Consider the following 22,625-nt stretch of genomic DNA (forward strand, 5'->3'; position numbering starts at 1 on the left):
CAAACAAATTAAAAATATAAAAAATTTAAATAACCAAATAAGTAACATCTACACGTCAAATCAAGTTCAAGTTTGTAAAATAAATAAATAGGTTTGAATAATACAAAAATTACAACCCTACCATTCTTTTCTTTTAGTGGAAGATATGAAAATTCTGAACTGCAAAATCTTTGAGAAGTCAAAGGTCGAAGGTCGTAAGATTCTGCTCCACCTGCCTTGGAAAAAATTCATTGTAAAGTCTACGGTCAAGTAAGTCAATTTGTCCTCTTCGTAGACTCCATGAGAAGCTTCTGGATGCTTGTAAGTATCATCCAGGGGACTGTAAATGATGTTCAAGTATATTTAATAAGGTAAGAGTCTAAAATAAAATAATCATAATTAGTGAAGTTTAGTATAATTTTTTTTATTAGTTTAAGTTTGATTTAAATTTAATTTAAAGTTGGTTCATTTAGATATTATTGATTTTTCAATTTAAACTTATTTAATTATGTGAAACTTTTATATTTTAAACGTTGATTATTAAATTTGATAATATAAATTTATTTATTTATTTTAAAACTTTCACGGTTTATTTAACATGCTAATAAAAATTTTATCGATGAACATAATTTATAAGTATTGATTACGAATGTTGTTCACGAATATTAAAGAGTTAAATACATATGTGTTCAAACTTATTTATTTAGTTTAATGAATTATTTAAATTTATTTATTTAATTATTTTTTATATCTATTTTGAATGTATATAAATAAATTTTTATTAAATTGAACACCAACAATGTTAAATCATCATTTACATATCGGAGGATTACATTTACAGTGGTTTAATTTCATTTTTTTATTAGTTGATATATTTCCATCAAAATATTAACATACGTCTAATTCTTTTTATGTTATGTCATACTCCTGATGAAATACTGATTTTTTTACTAAATTAATAATAAAGTGATCATAATTATAATAATTATGATCATAATTATTATAATAATATTAAAAGTGATTTAAATTAAGATTAAATTGTACTAAAAGGACAAAAAAAAGATAGTTGACTGTGTTCCTCAAATCCTACAAGGTATTCATTCCTAACTAGAAGATCTGCTGAGCTGAAGCCAACTGTCAGCACAATCCAAATTTGGTGAAGCCACCTCCCCCACTATTCATCGCATGCTTACTTTCCATGACAGATCGCGATCCTCTTCATGTTTCTTTGATGCCCCGTTGATTTTCGAGACTGTTGGCTACACAAACCTATTAATCATCTGCCTAATTAAATGGGTAGGCAACCAAACTTGCATAACATCATTGCTTTAACTTGTTTAATGTCTTTTATGGTCTACACTCAATTTAATTAAAGACTCATTAACTTAAATTGGTAGTCAATGCAGTTTCATCGTTCCAATGGTTTAGACAAACCTTTATTTATCTGTAAGCCATTCTTTCTCTAAACTTCAATGCGACTAACCATCACAAAATATTCCAAACTTAACCCCATTTTTCGTTTATTTTCGTTTTTTTTTGACTTTCATCTATGAGAATTCATATATCTTTCCTTCAGCAGACCCAAGCGTAGAGTAGACCACAGTAGAAGAGGGTTCAGTGTTTCTGAATGGAAAGATCAAAAATCAACAGTCAACTCGAAACAATGAACACAATATTATTATACTGGTGGTTTATTTCAGGTATCCTCATCGAGTTAAACGTTACCCGATCATATAAATTGAGTTTACAATTTATTACAAGAAACAACCAAAAAATGCTTTTTTTTATAAGACACCGCTCTGACAAGAGTAGAGCACCGCAGATTTATCAAGAAATCACCTTGACTCCGGGAGATACAAGCCAAGCCAAGGATCCCAATGTCAACTCAAGGAACACTAGCTTAAGACTGTAAAAAGCTAGCATACTTAGCCCCAAGGAAAAGCCTTTGGATGCATAGAAGGGCATTCTTCGTCACCTCAGCATTTTCATGATTCATGAGCTTCATCACCCTGTCCTTGGCCTTCAGGTCTGAGACGATGATTCTTCCAGCAGGATGATACTGGATAAACTGAGAAAGATCATAGCATGCAACAGCAAGAGCCCTAGGATCAGTCGAAGTGTCAAGAATTGTGATCAGAACACGCAGAATCTGCACAAAACATTCTGGAGTTAGTTAAATGCAGGCCACCATTTTCCCCATCTTCATGTCCATTAATAAAGATGGTGCAATTTCACAACTTATTAGAAATTAATCTCACACATCACCTGACAATTACACGATGGCCTAATTCAGAGTGATGAAACCATTTTTTGTACATTGTTATTTGTGGAGTGAATTTTTTATCTGTGGAAAAAAAAACAAGCTAGAAACCCCTGGTGGAGATGAATGAGGTAGCAGGCACTGTATAGTAGAAGATTCGAACATAAACTCATGCCACCTTTTTAATTTACAAGTACTACCAAATCAAAACAATATCACCATGTAGCTACAGCCTACATATTCCTATGCAACTGTGACAAGCATTCTTCATCAAGTTTGTTCCCGGAATATAATCACAATGAAAGAATAATATTACTTAATCACATAAACCAATGGTCCTGCATGAGATTTTGCATGAAAGCACATAAACAAAAAAAAAACCTGGAAATCATTTTCTTCAAAATTTGTGATATTCTCTTTCCAGAACCCTGGATCCTTGTGCACAGGATACCAGTCAAGATGACCCAAAAGAACTTCCTGCTTGTACTTGTCAAAGGAACTCAAATTTTTTATGTGAACTTGAAGTCCATCTTCCAGTTGATTCAGCACATCAAATAAATCCTAGATGGAAAAAGTGAATGGTTAAAAGAAGCAAATATAAAAACACATGACTAAATAGGCACAAGAATAAATAGCATAAGGCTGAAGAGCGATTACATGGTGAATTTAATATCTTGTTCCGTTTGAAATTGCTTTAGTAAAATGTAAATATGTGATAAATAATTTGAAAAGAAAGCATTGACTTCAAATAGGTAATTTGTATTTTCAAAATATGCAAAGGAAAAAACACAGTTTTCGTGGCAACAAATATAGAGGTCAATGATGACAATGGCATTCTGTCGTATGTTGACAAGTGCTGAGCCATTTTCTCCAAAAAAACTGTTAGCACAATGATAGGACTAACATCATTCCATTACCCATATATTTCTCTTAGAATGACTATCATACAAATGCCCATAGTGATTTCACTGTGTCTATGCCAAGGCTTTATTCATTTACAACACAAGATCCTCTATATCCAGAGTAGCCTTTCAATCTTAAAAATCAGTATTTATCTCACAATCTGGAGTAACAATACCAATGAATAGTTTGGTTCATGTTAAACCTAAATCCAAGATATTTTCTAACATATACCTTCTGGAGTTTAGGATAGTAAAGATTCAAGTGTTTTAACAATTATAGAATATTACACTCATGTATATGATTTCTATCTGATTATGATTTTAAAACTAATATGCATCACAAAGCATGAAAGAGATGAGATATAACCTCATCACTCCATGCCTGAGCTTTTAGAGACTGAACAATCTGTGGTAATCCAACATCAATCATCTGTGCTCCACATGCTGCCTTGGGTAGCAAATTGCGCAATGTCAAAACAATAACCCTCACAACCTGCAAAATACACACTTTGAGATTCATCATATCCCTACTACATTTAGAAAAATGGAGGCAGTCACAAAATCAAACCTTTTCTTTTGTTGAACCTTTTACAACTTCAACTAGCCTTGGCATAACCCTAGTAGTAGCCAAGTAGTCAACTGCTCCATCATAGTATGACAAGAGCCAAATGCAAAGGCAAGTTTCATAAAGAAGCTGAAAAAAATATCAGATTCAGTGTTCGCCAAAAGCAGTGTCAAGGTTTAGTGTGCCATTCTTAAGCATGTATATGTCCATTTAATTATAACAATGTTATTATTACCAGCATTATTAACAGCATGTGCACTAGGTGTTAAGATTCAAGTTTGCCTAAAGATCTTGGCCACATAAAGCACCTCATTCTAAATGCCAGTACAAATGCATAGAACAAAATAGAATCTCAAAAAATGATCAAGTCCAGATCAGAAATGTTTAATAACATAACAAGGAGCGCATGTGAAGTAAAGGGTGGGAATATTCACAAATTTAGTGGAGTAGCCAGCCTAAAAGTCTATTAATATTTACATATTTCTTTGATTAATTGACTAAATAATTTGTATTATTGACAAATTATCAGAGAGTAAAGCATAACAACATACGATGAAAATTCACAGGCGAATGAATATGGAGTTGAGTCCTTAGACAAGCTTGAGAAATTTATTAGTTATCCAAAATATCCAAATAAAACATATATATTAAGGCAGGTGTCCAAGGTATTTGGAATCAACTACATGAACCTGATCCTTCATTTAATTTAAATAATGTGTAGCTATTCAATTTTGAGAGTAACTCAATAATTTATATACACTTGTGTTGCCCAATTAAAAAACATTATTTTAAAAAATATCTATTGGAAAGCAGAGCCCAAAATTAAAGGGTATTAAATTTTTGGCCACTACATATGGAATTGAGCTCCATATGGCGATGGCGCAAATGGAATTGAGCTCCTTAAAGCTCGACCAATCTAAGAGTTGGGCAACTTTACATTGTCCATTTGAATTTTGATAATTTGATGTGCAAGGATACTTTCAAATCTACCAAAACCCAGATTAAAATGGTTTCTGAAATACATCAATCAAAAATAAAAGCCTTGGGGAATCTAGTCCTTTGCAATGGAGAGAATAATGAGTTAAAATTTCCCAAATTCAGACAAGCAATCTTGGTCGTTTGACAGTAAGGGCAACCTATCTAGCTCCCAAATACTAAGAGAATTCGCAGATTAGCTTGTGTTCATCCAGCACCAAATTGCAACAAGCATGTGAACCCATCTAAGGAGTGTTGGACCTAGTGGTGATGCAATTTAAGCGCAGACAAAATGACAGTTAAGGGTAAGCAAAAATTTGATTAAACCGAACAAACCGATCGAACCGACCAAATTTAAAAACTCGATTCGGTTATTTCAGAAATTCAGTTTTTTTCTAAAAAAATTGGTTAATTTGATTCGGTTTCGATTTTAAAATTTCTTATTCGGTTAAACCGAATTAATCAAAATAAAAAATAATTTATAAATTTCTAAGTAAGTGAATTTATGAATCCCTAATTAATTGATAAATCTCCCATAATATTTAAAAATTCGATTATTTCGATTAATTTCATCGAAAACTGAATTAACCGATATTTTATCGGTTCGGTTTGTTTGATTTTTATTTGAAAATTCGATCGGTTCAGTTAGTTCAAAAAAATTTGATTCGGTTCGATTTCAATTGGTTCGGTTCGGTTCAGTTTTAACAGAATACTCCCCCTAATGACGGTATAACATCGCTTAGGCGAAGTCGAGACTAGAGTTGGACTCTATCTCTTTGAGACGAATTTGCCCCACACAAGGTGCTAATGGAATCCGACAATTGTCTCCCAAGATACGACTTTATCATGCGATAGCAATATTGCAAATCGCAAGATCTCCAAACCGAAGAAGCTTCTCGAACTCTCTAAATGCAAGTATGTAATGCAATGTTTGCTTTGCTTTGAATTGAATGAAATGAGAATGTGAGAGATCTTATTTATACTTTGTGAAGGGGTAAAAGAACCTCTTGGTTCAATCAAATCTCATCCATCCAAATTGAATTGGATGATCTAAATCGCATCACTTCCCAAGGAACACAATGTCCATTCATGAAAGAACACAATGCCCCTTCATTTGTGTTCCATTTGAAAGAGTACTTTGTCTCTTCGTTAGGATGCATCTAAGTCTTCCATTTTGAATTCAATGGTTGAGATTGAGCCATCCAAAGAGGCACCTATGCCCTCTCATTTGGATGAATCTGGTTTGTCCATCTTAATCCGACGATTCAGATTAAGCCATGTCACCAATTCATGTGATTTCTCATTCACACACTAATTGGTTCAAAATCAATTTTCCAACAAAGAGAACTCATAATTCATAAATCTCAAGTAATACATAATAATTCAATATGAGTAAGACACATGCAGTATCTGGACAGGTTCTTGCTTCTTCAATCAACTCAATTGCAACAAGGGACAGGTAGAAGATCATGTAAGCTTTTTTCTTCATTGATCAATCAATTTCTAGCTAATTTCCATTCTTTGACACTTCCTCCACATCCCATCAGAAAGTGTAGAAATGATAAATGGGAACAATTGTGGCAATATAAATGTTTTTTGACCTAGCTTCTCCATTAGTAGTAGACTCAATGGTGCCTATAACATTCAATACAGGTTACTAGCAGCATTATGTACCTTGGGACAATCCGAAAGTGGATACGAAAACTATGGCATTGACAGCTTTTCTTAAGGTTTTTAACCCCGAATTGATGGGTAAGGGTCAACCTACCAACACTTAGCTCACTGCAATTTGAAAGCTTTGACAAAAACAAAACAAAAAACTAGGCTTAATTAAAATCAAACATAATATCAAACTATCATAAAAGCTAATGAAAGATGAAAACGTGTACTAGTTTCATTCCTTTCATTCTTTGTTTTCTTTACTCAACTCTAAACTTATAACTAATTAATATCTTTTTCTATTATATTTTAGGTCAAAGAGACATTGGGAATAAAACAGAAGTTATAGGTGCACTTCACAGCCGATGCATAGATACCTATGTGTCAACAGGTGTTGTATGCTACCAGTAGTGCACCTAAGAGATCAATGGTATTAGTAGGAGACTGAGATTTTAAGCACATAATGTGGGTTCCTAGGTGAGTTCTTGGGTGACTTGTGATGATACTGATCTGTACAAGGACAAACATGTAAATTCATTCATATAGAAGAGAGTTGTAAAGAATTCATGTTTCATGAAAAGAGAGCTACAGCCTATTTTCAGATTTTTGGTGGCTGGTTTCTCATCAATGACCACATAAAAATACAACATCAACATGACCATTCTAAACTGCAGCCATCTCTCTGGTTCTCATTTCCATTGCACTGACACTACACTTTTGCATGAACCATATATGTGCCATTAAACATGTTCCAAGGATATAAAAGGTGACACGAAATTACTAATGTATGAAATATATGATCAAACCTACTACTTGATTTAACCCATAAAGGCTGATATTAGAAGTATTAACCAAAGAAATTACATGGTTACCAAATATCAAAAAAGCATCAAAGAATTCTGCAAGTTCAAATCTATAATCACATCTGCAGGAATCTAAACCCAATCATATAAAAAATTAGAATTGCATTACCTGGATGGACTGCTGAGTTGATGCTGGTGAAATCAACGGAATTAGCAGTTTAATACCATCTGCTTGAACAAATGAAATCCTTACAGAGGGTTCTCTTAGCAAATTTGACAGGCAATTTATGGCCAAAGGTAAAGAACACGAAGGATGAGATGGGTTATTCAGCTGAAAATCAAACACTTTCAGTTAGAAAAAACAACATATTAGTGAAGTTTATCTTAGTGGGTTATCTTAGTTGTACTTCGAGTAGATTAATTTGGAAAGCACTTTGAGTAGTATTTTCTAGTTGTAATCAATACACGCTCCAATATTGAAAATTTACCTAGCTGTAAAATCAGCTCAAGTATCACTAAATATCACAATTATTATATATGAAGTAAAATTTGTTAGTTGTACCTTGTAGAGTTTTAAAAAAAAAACTGATAGAAAGTCGTACGCTGAGAAACTGCATTAAGCACAAAGATTTTAACCTGAAAACAAAGCCAATTAAGTAGTCCTTCTAGAACATCATCTATAGTTGAGTTGCTTCCTGACTGTGAAGTTTCTCCATTTATAGTGAAGACATCACGAGCTTTTTGTCGAACGCTGCAAAGAGAAACTATAAATTTCATTGAATTAAACTATAAAAAATGAATGTGCCATTTGATGATTTAAGTACCTCACTATTAGAGTCAATATTTTACAGCTCCTCTCTTGTATGAACCAATTTCCTTCATGAAGCCATCTGAAAATTTGGACATGTGATTTGTTAATAGGATAAATATAAATATCATAAACATCTCTATACTATGTAAGGAAAAAAGGTAACAAGCCTGTAATTAAAAGAGGATCACAGAAAACAGGAATAATTTCAGGGAAAGAAAATAAAATCTGCATGTCAGTGACATTAAAAAATAAAATAATTCGTTGTACGTTAAAAGTTTTATCCTTTGCTGCATAATGCCCTTTAATATGACCCACCAGAATTTACCTTTGCTTGCAAAATGATTCTTTTCATTTTTTAGAAAACCCTAATCAAGGTTGGGGATAAGGTAAACTTCTGTAATTGAAAGGTAAAGCTAAAAGCATTCTGCAAACTTCTGGGTCATCTTGCAAATAAAAAATAAACTCTGAAGGCATGGTAAAACAATTCTAATGGGCATTTGAAAACAGAGTTCAGTTTTAGGAGAAGAATTTTTTTCCTGAAAAATAAAGCCAATGAAACCAAAACACCATATCTAGAGAAAACTAATAGATAAATACAAATTCAAAAATCAAGTTAAACACAAGATATCACTAACTTTCAAGATAAATTAATTCACACCATATAAATTTTCATTTTTCACTACAAAATCTACTACAACAACTGAACAAAGACACGACTGATACCAAAACAACAATGCTAATTTGCTAAAATTAAGACACATCCAAGGTTTAAAATATCAAACCATGCCAAGGTTTCGATCTCAGGTCGGAACAATACAATTTCGGTACCATATCATACGATGCCGATATAGTTTCAATATTTTTAAAATATAAAATATATTAACTAAAAAATTTTTTAATCTAAATATTTAAAAATAAAATATATTTTTTTAAAAATAATAAAATAATTTTACGAGGCTTTAATTAAGTCTATTTATCCCCAACCATAGCTAGGAGTTGATTATTAAAGCCTAAGTTAAAAAAAAAGCAATCACGACTGGGCACGCACGACCGGAGGCATCGCCGAGATCGCACAACGCCACTGGACGGTATCCCGGCCAGAACGCCGGTGCCGGTCGATTGACAAAACAAAATTTTTCTTCGGTATCAAGCGATACGGCTCGAGATTTCAATCCTTGGACACACCTAATGCATAAAATAAACTTGTTAATTCAGACACACTAAAGTTCCAACTGCAGTAAAAAGATTCCTCAGGATTCACTCAACGAGAATATAATAGCTCCAATTGTCAGACCTCAAAGATGAAATGAATTGCTATTCTTCTTGATAATAATACGTGATGCCTGAATGTTGAAAATAACTTAACTTAAGAAAGGTCGGTATGTGTCTTCACTTGTTTTATGAAATAGACCAGAGCGCTTGGGATTTGCTGCAAATAACAGCATGAAGTAGATTGAGATAAGTAACATGAGACAAAACTTTTGCCCTAGTACTTCATCATATCTTACCAGTAAGCATTTCATCAATAAGAGCAAGCACATATTCCACTGTTTCTTCCTTGGATATATCACGTAAAATATCTGTGAACACCCGTACATAAGATGGTCCATCCTGTCAAAATTGAGGTTTAAATTGAGCAGTGTACTGAAAATAATCAGACAATAAAGAGTTTTCTTGGTGACTAATATTTAAATGCACAGTACTAAGCAGACCAATAAATATCAGAAATCTTTTGTCAATTTTTTGAAGCTAATTTCTATGAAAAAAATCGATTAAGCTTGTCTTGTCGACTCCCAATATCTCAGGTGAATACTTCGAAATGTTTAAATAACCAGAAAAAGCATGAAGGATATTTAATCAATTTCAACTAGATCTAGTGTTATGAAATAATATCAGATGGCAAGGGTCAAGAAAAGTAATGTGTCATAATAAATCAAGGAGAATAATAGCTAAATGCGTCAACCATGGCAGCAGCCAAGATTAAATAGAATGCTAATTAAATGTTTATCATGTTCTAAGGAGCAGCAAATAATGACCTTAAACAAATATGACATGGCACCAATGTACATTTAGATGGAAGTAAGATGTTCTCATTTGACATTACATTTTTATAGCATCATGCATGCCAGAATTAGAAGCCTTAATTTATGTACTACATATTTGTAATTTCGTGAGCTGAGAATTGTATGTTGTTCTCTTCAATAGGAACAAGATACATTTTTAATAAAATAAATGCTGAGAAAGGGGTTCAGAATCCTGAAGATAATCTAGTGCACTAAATTATCATCAATGTCCCACAAGTCAACAGGGATGTAACAATATTTAAACATAACCAGCTCCCAACAGTTTGTGCTGATCAAATACAGGCTAATACAATCAACCGTAGGTAAATTTAAATAAGTTAAAGGTTATAGTTTAATCAAAAATGCAAAAAAACATATTTAAAAGAGGAGTTAATTAATTAAAAGTCTTAAATTTTTAAAAAAATCTATACAAATCTTTGATTACTTTAAATTAATACCAATTATTTTTAAATTGTTTCAGTATTAATATATTGTCGTCAGGTCAAAAAAATTGCCAGTGCAGGATGATTAAGAATACACAACTGGATTTGTTATGACCATGTCATGTTCACCTTTAAAATTAATTTTTTTTATTAATTTGTGGTTTCCAAGCTCTAGATGAGAATTCATCAGTAATTGCCCCAAATCTTTAGGACGCCTCCAATCAAAAGATTTGTAAAATGAAGCTAAAATAAACAACTAAAAACTAACTAGAAGAAAGCATGGTATCATTTCAGCCTAGAGGTTTGTAACACATCATACCAAATTACTACAAACATTCTGGTCTATAAATGACTTCTGAAATTATCCAAGAGGAATTTCTAGACTTAGATTATTTAGTTCAATTTGGTTATGACACCTTTAGATTGCATTTGATGGGTTGTAGCTTAAGAAGGGTCTGTTTATATTTCACCATTCTACAAATAGCTAATGGATATATTTTCAGCCTGAGATCGCATTTTGGGTCATGACCATTGTGCGGAATTATCTAAAAAAATCACTAAGCTAATAGAGATTAAGATTAAAGAGAAATTGAATTGCAACATTTTCAGCTTATATCTTATTAAGAGTCAATTTGATTTATTCTAACCTCTGCATGCCTTGTGGAATATATTTTAACCCTGGAATGGTATTCCAACCAATGATCAACATGTGAAATTATCCAAGAGAAATTATTCATTCTACTTTAGAATCAAACTACTATGATAAATAAAATTGAGGATCTTCACATTATAACTTCTGAAGAGTCAATTTATAACAACCCATGATCGACTTGCAGAATAAGTGTTACTCTTGGATGACATTTTGGCCTATGATCCACTTTTGGAATTATCTAAGAGGAATCTTTAGACTAATAAAAGATCATACTAGCAAGTAAAATTTAATTATGACACCTTCTGGTTGTAGCTTATGACATCTTCTGAGAGAAACAACAAATCCTATTAGAGAATTGGATTAGATTGTGGCATTTTTGGTTCTTGCTTGTGAAGATGTCGACAACTTATTCTTTATTGCGACCCATGAGTCACTTATGTAATAAATTTATCGAAAGGATAAATCTTTAGAAGTGTTGATTTGCACCAGTAGGCACGGATAGAATTACTATTTCGCTCACCGACCAACACATGGAGCACTACAAAATTGTGATACTGCAACACCATGTGGCTGGCGAATGAGTTAATATGACTTGGATAAATAAAATAAAATCTTGGTAAAAACCCTTGCAGTATACATTGCCTGTTATGATTCATTAACATCTAGAATAGAAAAGTGAATACCACACATGAAAGACTATATAAGAGAAAATAGCAATATGAGTATACATGCAACACAGAAATGTGTGAAGAAATGTCAGCATATGAAGGCAAAAAGAAAACAAAGTGGAATGCCAGAGTTAACAAACAGAATAAGAAAAGGAAAATAATCAGGTACTTACATCATCAAGCAGAGAAGCTTTTTGACTTTCAGATTTTTTATCATAGCGCCTCAATAACTGAAGATGTGTACCAGTGATGAGCTTTGTAGACATGTAAGTTTCCCATGGTATATCTCTCCTGAGAACCTTCAAATGCATAATGTTGGAAAAGAATGTGTTAATTAGATTTCTGTAACAGTAGATGCTCTACAACCCAATAACTAGCAAGTATCACACTGTCATCATCCTTCTGAGAATCAATTTAGTGTTATACATTTATTAAACTACTGGGGTTCTTTTCTAGTTAGTGAAATGAAGCAAAATCCTATTCAAAATCTAGTCTTTTCATGATTCAGATTATTTCTAGATTTAGTAACATTTTAGAAGACATGGTCATTACTTTATAGTGGTAGTAAAGGCAATATAAAGAGGATTATTAACACATGTACATCAGCTTCTGCTGCCACTTTTAGAAATGTCTACATTGTGCAACAAATGCCACCTAAACATTTTAATATCTAATCCCATTTTGTAGCATATCTTGGAATTCCCTAATGAAAGGACTAAGAAGCTTGTAATTGTCATCATCATGGGAGACCAAGAAAGCTTCTAAAAGTTAATTAAAAGGTATAGATTAGAGACTCTACTTTATTCATAAATTCATGAAGCTATGGAAAAAGAAATGTTTAACGCAAAGAGATAATTATGATTTCTCATGATTCAACCAATTCTTCACTTTTGAAATTAAGAAAAATCCTTTTTGATTTTTTACTCATAAGTTTCATAAGAATAATCACGATCATAAACATGTTATATTCAAATGGAATTTCACTAAATTAGGTAACCAACAAACAGCTTTGAGATATAGAGTAGTAACATCAGGTCACCAACCTCCTCTGCTGTCAGCTCAGCATGAGCCATTATGAACAATGAATTACAGCAAAATATAGAACAGTGTCTTCAACTGGACTCCAGCAATAACAGATGTACATAAAACCTAAGAAAAACAAAATCAAAATAATATTAAAAGATACGATGAATATGCAAACCAAATTTCCAAATCGTAGGAAAATTTGCAGAAGAACTCATGATGATCCTGTTCTAGGATCAACTTATTATAGAGAAAAAGTGAGACTAATTGAGGTTGGAGACCTCACATTGTGTTGATGTTGATTCTCAATGTGACAGCAAATAAGATTCCGTGGATACAGTGGTTCAGACTAGCTTTAAACAATTTGACACAGGCATGTGACTAAAACAAAATGAAGATATAATTTTAGTACTTAAAACTTCAAATAACCATATATCTATTTACATAGCCATTGCACGTGCATAACTTTATAAACTTTATTTTACTTGAAGCAAAATTGTAGATACTTATTATTAAAATTAAATAAAATCAAATTATATTAGCTTTAACAATAAGAATTAGTTTATTATTTAATATTTCATATTATAGAACTTAATTGGGACCTAAATCCCAAATGAAAAATCCTTGAATTTCAAAATCCACCTAATTCAACCACATTTTACAATATTCCATCTGTGTTAGCTCTCAATTTAGACTGATTTTATTTGTTATCATCTATTTTCTAGTGGAATCTAACTTATTTCTGGGTAATTTTTCAAAATCCCAAGTGTTTTTAAACTTCTCTAATAACCTTTGTGAGATAATTGATTCCTCTACAAGGATCAAAATGGCAAAGATTATGATATAATCTATTTATTAGAAAAGATAGGATCAACCTTTGCCAATAATAATCCAACTTCGGTGATCTATATCAATATCAGCCAATCTTGGCAAACATGACTAATCCTACAGTTAACCAAAAAAAATTGAAAAGTATATTTGACATTTTTCAGTAAAATGAACATTTCAAACTTTACATCATTGTATATCATGAAGCAAAATTAAAATTGTGGTAGATATGAGAACAATACAGTAAAACTATTAAATCATTGTTTTTTTGCACAACGAGTAATAACATCCTATAAGATGAATAACAAAGACAAAAGTTAGAAAATGATTGTTAACACATAATCAAAGATATTTCATACAATTGAAAGTCTTCTAAGATTGCCTTAGATGGTCTTGGATGGTATAGTATAAAAAGATGATTTTCTTCAAGTGCTGTCAAACTTTAAATTGTCTAGGTGAATATATGCACTTCAAATGCACTGCAGTTCGGTGCACACATGAACCAATATAATTTGATAAAGAAAATGTCTTCTCCATTAGATGCCTAATAGATGGTTAACATTAACTTCATGTTAATTCAAGTAAACCAAGAATGTTCAGGTTGGTTTTCCTACAATTTTGGCACTGGGCATACACGATGATTTTCATTATTGATTTGACTTGCTTATTAATTAACTGCTTTGGAAGGTAAGTTTAAAACAATCTTCAATAAATTTTAAGGTGAAAAGTAGCAAAGCTAATTGCCAAATGATCAAAGTTGTTAGATGAAGGACATGCTTTTTATGCACCTTTGGCATATGCAGTTTAAGGTTATAAATAACCAATGCAAATAGAGTCATACCTTAAAAAAAATTAATCTATACAAAGTTTCACAAAGAATCTTAATCTTCTAATCCTAATGAATACATCCTAACCTATCTGAGGTCATAACAAATTTTTTCTACCCTTAGAAATTTAATCCAAATTACATCATCAGAATCTTACACAACTACAAAACCAATAAAAGAAGTTAATAAATATATGGGCTTTTTTGGTCTTATCTAGGATCTTTTTCGAATTTTATTTTATTATTATCAGGTAGGCATATTTATCTTTATAACGTTTAGATCTTTAGATTTTTATTATCTTCCAATTAAATTTCTCTTTATCCTTGTTGTTTCAATAAAAGAAAAATTTTCCACTCTATAAGTGAAAGTGTTGTCAACACATAGTCCATTCGTCGCCGTTTACGAACAATAAGAAACCTAATTAGCACACCAATGAACTACAGTAGTAGCAAAAGTAAACAGTTGACGCAAGGTGATATAATCATGACAATAATAGTCATTCACAGCCTAAGTGATAACTAGAAAAAAATGCATTTGATTGATACTACTACTGAGGTATTCTTGTTCTTACACTCAACAACATATCTAATATAGCAAGTTATGATGCATATCAAGAAAGGGTCCTATAACCTCACACGTCTTCATCGGCCATCACAACCTCCACCACACAGGCGACCTCCTCGTCTTCGTCAGGCTGCAGGCGCGATCGTAGGGCTGCGAGCGGCACGGTGGCCTGGACGCTCCGACGTCGGGTGAGAAAAGGGCTGCGGCGGGCTACGAACCAAGGGAATGCTCTTTTAGGGTTTCCCCTTAACCGGTAAGCAATCGAACCGAACCAATCTAATTCCGGTTCAATTGCGATTCAGCCAAATCGAGCTCAAATTAAATCCGGTTCGAACCCAAAGCACATCTTTAACCGTGAACACTTTTCTTCTATAATATATTCAATTTCGATATATAATTGTCTTGACCATTCAAAGCAAGACACGTGGAATTGGAAAATTTTGATTTGTTCAAAAATTGCATCGATAACAAGTACAATATATATTTGTCCATGGCTATCAACTTGAGATTATATTAATCCCCTCTTGTAAACGCCACTTGGTGAAATTTACCAAAGTCTTTTACTGATTCCGTCCCACTTGAACAAATTGCATTTAATATATTTTGTCTTTTTAATAAATCGCCATCCTTCGCCTCGATATTTATACCTTTCTCCGCTCCTTCGCTTTCCTCTGCCTCCGTTCGTCGCAGACGATCGCCTCAAATCCTCCCTTCCTCTCCTTCGGTCGCATTCGATCTCGGGCGAATGACTTGCATTTCTCCCTCCCCCGGCCCCTCGATTCAGATCCCGTGGGGCGCAGGCGGTGACGGCGGCGGAGCAGGCGTGGCGGCGGCCATCGAGCGGTGCACGGCGCACGCGCTGCCGGACCTGGTGGCCAAGCACCACGAGCACGCGGCGAGGCCGGGGCAGTGCTGCTCGGCGGTGGTGCAGGAGGTGGCGGCGCCGGTGGCCGCGGTCTGGTCGGTGCTGCGACGCTTCGACGAGCCGCAGGCGTACAAGCACTTCGTGAAGAGCTGCCGCGTGGTGGTCGGCGACGGCGGCGTGGGCACGCTCCGCGAGCTGTGCCTCGTCTCGGGGCTCCCGGCGGCCACCAGCACCGAGCGGCTCGAGATCCTCGACGACGAGCACCACGTCCTCAGCTTCCGGGTGATCGGCGGCGAGCACCGCCTCACCAACTACCGGTCCGTCACCACGCTCCACCCATCGGAACCGGCGGCCGGCCCAGGGGAACCAGGCACGGTGGTCGTGGAGACTTACGTGGTCGACGTGCCGCCAGGCAACACCAGGGAGGACACCCTCGTCTTCCTCGACACGATCGTCAAGTGCAACCTCCACTCCCTGGCGCGCACCGCCGAAACCCGCTGCCGCCGCGGCCACCGCCACCGCCACCGCCTCGAGGGCAATCCCATCGTTTTCCTACACTTAATTTCCTTCCCTCCCTCATCGTGATAAACAGCTGTACAACCCGTGAAGCAACACTATCAATTACATGCCACTTTATCATCATCTCGATCGATCATCCTCTCAGTTTTTCCTCAAGAACACAAAATCAATAAAAGAAGAACAAAAAACAGAACAATAAAATCTTTCTTGTCTTGCTTACTTGCTCATTGGGGCCGGTTCCATCAGGTGCCAGCTACCATGCAGTCCTCCACTTGGCAGAAACTAAATTTATTGCTGCATGCAAGTGGACAAGAGGGCCAGTTGCCGCTGCCTTTGAACAAATCAATCTTCTCAGGCAACCAAAAGAACAAAAGCAGAGAAAAGCAAGAAGAAGAAATCTCAAGTGGAGCAGATTTGTGTGACCTTATGAGTTCTGAAAGTCAAAGTTGCAATTTTTTTTTTCTTTTTGAGAAGGGAGAGAGCCTGTTCCTACTGGTTGGCACTGTATTTTATTCATGAAAGGTAGGGTTTGTGGGGTCGAAGGAACCAGCACCTGGCTGGCTCTGCAACTTGGTCCTGGTGATGAGTGATAGCCACAACTTGCCGATAGAGGAGGAGAGGCAAGTTGGGCTATTCTTTATTGGTCTGCGTCGATGACTGCTGTCCTGCGTTAGCCTTTTCTCGCCTTGAATAATCCTTCCACTGCAACTTGCGGTGCAAGTTGGAGATGAAAACGAAGGCGTACAGACCCTAATTTAGGGTTCATCATCGTCCTCCTCCTCGTGGTCCTTGCTGCTCCTTTTCTCCATCAGTTTCGAAACCTTTTCACAGAATTGACCCTACGAGTTTCAGATACATTTATTTATCCCATAAATATATTTCCTGAAAAAAAATATATAGATATTTAATTGAAAGCAAACGAAATTAATTTTCAATTAAAATTTTTTAAAAAATAGATATTTTCAATAAATATGCCATTTTTTTAGTTTGTAAATTTTTAAGAAAGCGCCCTCTCCGCTCTCCGCCGTCACATCCTCCGCCTCCGCGATCCCCCGTGCCTCCTCCACCTGCGAAGCCATCCGCCTCTTCAAGCTTCGCCTCCACCGCTGCCCTCCTCACGAGGACCACTTCGACATCCCACATCGGAGTCGCCTCCTCCCCCGACTCCGCCCACAACCTGGTCGACGAGATGCCCCGCTGAAACCTCGTCACCAAGAGCACCATGCTCTCCTGCCTCGCTTGCTCCGGAGGTCTCTCCTCCTCCCGCGCCCACTTCGATGGCATGCCCGAGAAGGATATCGCCACATCGTCCACCATGATCGGAGCCTACGTGGACAGGCTGACCGCCATAGACCTTGTCCTGTTCCGCACCGTCGGACGGATCGGACGGGGGAAACGCGGATGGATCTTGATCGGTAAGTTAGAATCTCGTCAAATTTGTGGTTATCTCAGCCTGCTGGAATTCGATCAGGGGAGGGAGGCGTATGCCCTGGTGCCCTGCTCCACAGCAAATGCTACATCACCAAGATTTGCTAAATAATTATTAAGCTCTACAATCGATCGACCAAGAGCCAACACGCATTGATGATGTCGTCTTTGGGTTTTAAGATTTGAGAATAAGATCACTGTCTTGAACTTCTTAGGTTGCTCAGTTTGCAATGTCATGCATCGTTTATGGTGATCAATATTTTGGTTTATTGAACACTTCCTATCAGATGAAGGATATACATGGACACTGCAGTAGAAGCTCAATCAAACTTTGACTTTCGCTCTGCAAAGAAATGTTCAGTTACAGAGATTTCAGCAGCACCCATGAAGCAGAAAAAAAATCACCAGTATCTTGGTTCTTCCCTTAAAGGCGTGTTACCAGAAAAAAAAAATGAAGAATGGCCTGCAAGTTTACCTGACTAGCAAGGGGAAGAATGGACTGAAAAAGGTTGTCATCAATTAACATGGGCAATGGAGGCATCTGATTCATACTTCTAGGACTTTGACTTGTTGATCCAGATATATATGGAGTTTTGTATTTTCTGGGAGTTCTTCTATCGACGTTCGTCAGATCAGGTGGGTACTTCTGTGCTTGATCAACACAAGATTCTATTTATAGTGCATGATTCATTTCCGTTGTCATTTACCTTATTGTTATCATTACTATTTTCGTTGATTGACCTTGATATGATCCTTTGCTTGGTCTCATACAGTTTTATTTTACTGTTTATTTGAGAATGATGTATTATTCTAGTTGACATTGTCCATGCCTGATTAGATGTAGGTCTAACCTATTGTGTTGAGCATCATGACATATACATGATAGAAGTAGGTGTGTCGATCATTGTTGTTGTTGTTGGCCTCACTTGACACTGTATGATAGTGGTACAAGAATGAGAGCAATTGTTACGCTAAGTTGAGTGCAACGAAGACTAGCTAGATAACCCTCCTGCGATATCCTGCTCGCTCTCCACTTGATTAGTAGTGGTTTGTTGTTGGAGTGTGTGCAGTTATCCTGTCGTGCGCCCCAGTTCATTACACTGAGTGAGTGTCTGGGGGTGACGAGTGCAGACAGTGATCATGCATGACATATGCACATTCATCTATTGGGAGTTGTGCACTGCGTTTATGATTGTTACATTTGTTGTGGTTGTTGCACTTGCTAGATTGTTGCACTTGATTGTGTTCGTATTGTATGATATCTGTAGTTGTACGTAGTATATAGTATATTGATTTTGTTCATTATGTTGATATTCTGTCGTCTTATCCTATATGTTGTGCACTTTCATTCTAGTATGTCCACTGAGTATTGTATACTCACTACCCAGACCCTGGGGAGTCTCTTTGTTTTCTTCCTAGGTAGCAGATAAGGACATTGTTGGAGCTTGGAGGTCTGTCAGTCTGCCCCATCATCTCACAGCATGAGTAGTCTGTTGAGTATGTCGTATATTTTTGTCGGATTGTATTGAGTTGTTGGTTTCGAATTTATGTAAGTATCTGTATTTTGCACATATGTTCGAGTTGTATGGATTTGGATCTTGTGACGACTCCGCTGCGTTATTTCTGGTTCCATAGACTCGTAGGGTTTATCGTTGTTTCGTGGTGATGCTTTTCAATTTACACGTGTTAGTATGTGGATTTACATGTGATGGATTGGTGAGTGGTCGTGTGGATCACATTTCACATAATTTAGTAGTTAAACCTCATGTATTGTAATGTTGAATGGCCGTGTGGGCCTTTACGTTAGCATATATGCAGGAAAAGTCGAATTGTACGGGGAGATGTTGCCGAAATTTTTCGGACGGTCGTCTCCCGAGACGTGACAGTGTCTTGCATGTTTGAGAGAAATCCCGAGAGGAATGTGATGCCCTGAACTGTAATGATTCGTGGATTGGCCATGAGTGGTCTTGGCAAAAATGCAGTGGCATTCTTTGAGATGATGCTTGAAGTCCATGTTCGATCCAACGAGATCACATTCACAGTGGTCCTCAGTGCATGTTGTCATGCTAGATTGATCGAGGAAGGCTAGAGGTATGTTAGTATGGCTAAGAATTCAGATATATATGATCTCAGGATTCAGCACTATAATAAGTGCATGGCAGGGAGGTTTGAAGAGACAAATAAGATCATTGAAAATAAAATCCAACTTTATCATATGAACTTTCCTGTTGGGTTTTGAGATTATTAATTAAGAAGGGGATAGAAAAGGTATACATTGTGCATGATAATTCCTGATGAGGATGGCAGAGTATATATTTATATGCTATTGGGGCAAACGGAATAAATTATTTCTGCTCTTATAAATTCCTTTTTTTATCGTATATAATTACCTTCTACATGAGTTATGATTCATTTGGCTGCTGTATATTTTCTTGAGTACATATCATTATAGAGCTAATATGGTGTACAATGTTCTTGAAGCAAGTTAACATCTCCTTCTTATTTAAAAATTGTTTATTTTCATCTTTTAAATATGCCTTTTCCTATAAAATTTATTTTTTATATTTATTTCTTTGTTAATAAAATTTCTATAGTATATATTATCTTTTTGTTAAATACATAAATTAAACAATTTTAATATTGTCGTAGGATATCAAATTGAGGAAAGGATATTGGTTCTAGTAGAAGCAAAGGAACTTTCATAAGCAAATTTTTGAGACGGAAATTTTCATCAGAAAGACATTTTCAACAGCAATAGTCGGACAATTACATTATTCTTCCAAAAGGTTTTAATAAGAAAGGAGATCTTCATGAATCATTTCTGAAGTTGACTAAAAAACCCCAAGAATCATAGAGTATAACACAAGAACAGGCAGAGAGACCAACATCCCCAAAGTTACCCTGCAAAATATATTAATTAAGGAGAAGATTATGTCAATTAAATTTTAACTGATGGAACATGAATTTGCTGAAGAATATCGAGCTGGAGACTTACGCAGTGCTAAGGACATCAGCATCCAACTCATATTTTTTTGCAAAAATAAAAGAAGTGATGGATTGTGGCACTGCAGCCTGTTATATATACATGTAATTAAAACCAATCTTGAATAATATTAATTTGCACAATATTATGATCAATATATAGATGCATATCAATACACTTACTTGTATGATCGCTAGATGTAGGACTTCGCCGCGAAGACCGACGGAGAAGGCTCCGATGGCCATCGCCACCGGTCCGCCGATGAACTTTAGTACCATTGCAAGTGCTGTCGACCTCAGTCCACATATAAGTATCTTCCTTTGTGATGCCATGAATAATCCTATTTTTCATAATATTAATTCTATTCATAATCTCATGAAATTAAATTAAAAAAAAATGATCAAATTTAAAAATACCCATAGAGTACATGGCCATCCCTGGCCCTGCCTTGGACATGATCAGTATAGAATTCTCAATCCACGTCGGAGTCGGGAAATGCCACCTGATTAGTCAAATTAAAGAATTTAACCATTTTCATTAAGTCTTTTTCAGTATTCTAAAAATTAAAATGAATTTATAAATTATAAAATAAAATAATTATTTTTTAAAAGATTAATTAGAAGTCAAAAATATGTGTTCATGTGGGCCAGGAATATAAATTATAAAATAAAATAATTATTTTTTTCAAAGATTAATTAGAAGTCAAAAATATGTGTACATGTGGGCCAGGAATGCCCCCTAAACCATTTTCATTAAGTCTTTTTTAGTATTCTAAAAATTAAAATGAATTTATATATTATAAAATAAAACAATTATTTTTTTCAAACATAATTAAGGTAAAAAAAATATGTGTACCTGTGGCCCAGGAATGCCCACGTAATGCCGATTATGCAGGCGTGTGAGTTTGGATTCTTCACGAGATTGAGCAACACCACCTTGATCAACGAGCAGTACGACGGCCTAGCCGCCGCCAGCTCCTCCCCCTCCCCGGTGCCACCCTCCACGTCCCTGGCAGCAGGCGGAGAGGCCACGGAGAACAGGCCGCACCCGGCCTTCCGGATCTCGAACACAAACTGCAGCAGCGTGAGCCACACGACGGCCTGCACCACAGACAGCTGCACCACCACCTTCTGCGCCCATTGCCCGTACATCGCCGTCACCAGCGGAACCCCCACGACCAGCGAGTTGGTGAGTTGGGTCAGCGAGAAGCTGGTGATGGCCCAACAATAACTCGGCCTTTCCTGGTCCCTATGGCCGAGCCACCACCTGCAGCTCGCCCACGCCACCAGCAGCGCAGCCACCAGCACCTTCGAGATAGCGTCGGCGGCGATCATGCGGTAGTTCATGGCAAAGGGGTCCATGTGCATCGTAAACTGAAGCGTGAATAGTGGCAGCGTGATGGAGTAGACAAGGCGGTCGATCGCTTTGCACTGCTCCGGCAAGATGAGGCGCCACCACCGCAAGGAGACGTAGCCGAGCCCCAGCGCCATGTAGAGCGGCAGCATCGCCTCCGCCACTTTGATCAGGTTCCCCATGCTTATCATCTTCATCAACTCTTTGTTATCCAGCAACTCACTGTGATGCGTTCAGTGAATTACTCGAGGATATATAAACGAAGGAGCTAGCTAGGAGGATGGAGGTTATGGCCTGCATGCAGTGAATTACTAGTGGGAGGAGGTGTGACCTGGAGTCAATTACTTGAGTGAATGGCTTACTATTTGATCTTTTCTTTTTCTGCGACTATTTGATCTTTTCAATCCAATCCATCGCAATGCAATCGTTGATATTAATGGAGGCATTTTGTCAAC

At 36.1% G+C, this 22,625-nt stretch overlaps 2 protein-coding genes and 1 pseudogene across 2 annotated transcripts; 1 reads left to right on the forward strand and 2 right to left on the reverse strand.

Moving 5' to 3' along the window:
- Window positions 1–1,643: 1,643 nt before the first annotated feature.
- Window positions 1,644–15,219, reverse strand: LOC141821793 (putative V-type proton ATPase subunit H). Its single transcript, XM_074709159.1, has 12 exons — window positions 15,089–15,219; window positions 12,824–12,929; window positions 11,954–12,079; window positions 9,463–9,565; window positions 9,320–9,383; window positions 7,968–8,033; window positions 7,780–7,894; window positions 7,313–7,474; window positions 3,710–3,835; window positions 3,509–3,634; window positions 2,621–2,800; window positions 1,644–2,128 (listed from the first exon to the last, which is right to left on the reverse strand). Exons 2-12 carry the CDS (start codon window positions 12,851–12,853, stop codon window positions 1,880–1,882), a joined length of 1,347 nt encoding a protein of 448 aa, XP_074565260.1. The 5' UTR covers window positions 12,854–12,929; window positions 15,089–15,219; the 3' UTR covers window positions 1,644–1,879.
- Window positions 15,220–15,688: 469 nt separating this feature from the next.
- On the forward strand, window positions 15,689–16,529 carry LOC141821800 (abscisic acid receptor PYL4-like; annotated as a pseudogene).
- A 4,136-nt stretch (window positions 16,530–20,665) lies between these two features.
- Window positions 20,666–22,361, reverse strand: LOC141827269 (auxin efflux carrier component 5-like). The gene is made up of 5 exons (XM_074714509.1): window positions 21,673–22,361; window positions 21,234–21,319; window positions 21,000–21,157; window positions 20,830–20,906; window positions 20,666–20,735 (listed from the first exon to the last, which is right to left on the reverse strand). The coding sequence occupies exons 1-5, from the start codon at window positions 22,359–22,361 to the stop codon at window positions 20,666–20,668; spliced, it is 1,080 nt and encodes a 359-aa protein (XP_074570610.1).
- Between the last annotated feature and the right edge of the window lie 264 nt (window positions 22,362–22,625).

Source organism: Curcuma longa, chromosome 1 (genome assembly GCF_044706935.1).
Source record: "Curcuma longa cultivar G26 ecotype Majalengka, Jawa Barat chromosome 1, ITB_CL_G26_1.1, whole genome shotgun sequence".
Taxonomy (NCBI): Eukaryota; Viridiplantae; Streptophyta; class Magnoliopsida; order Zingiberales; family Zingiberaceae; genus Curcuma; species Curcuma longa.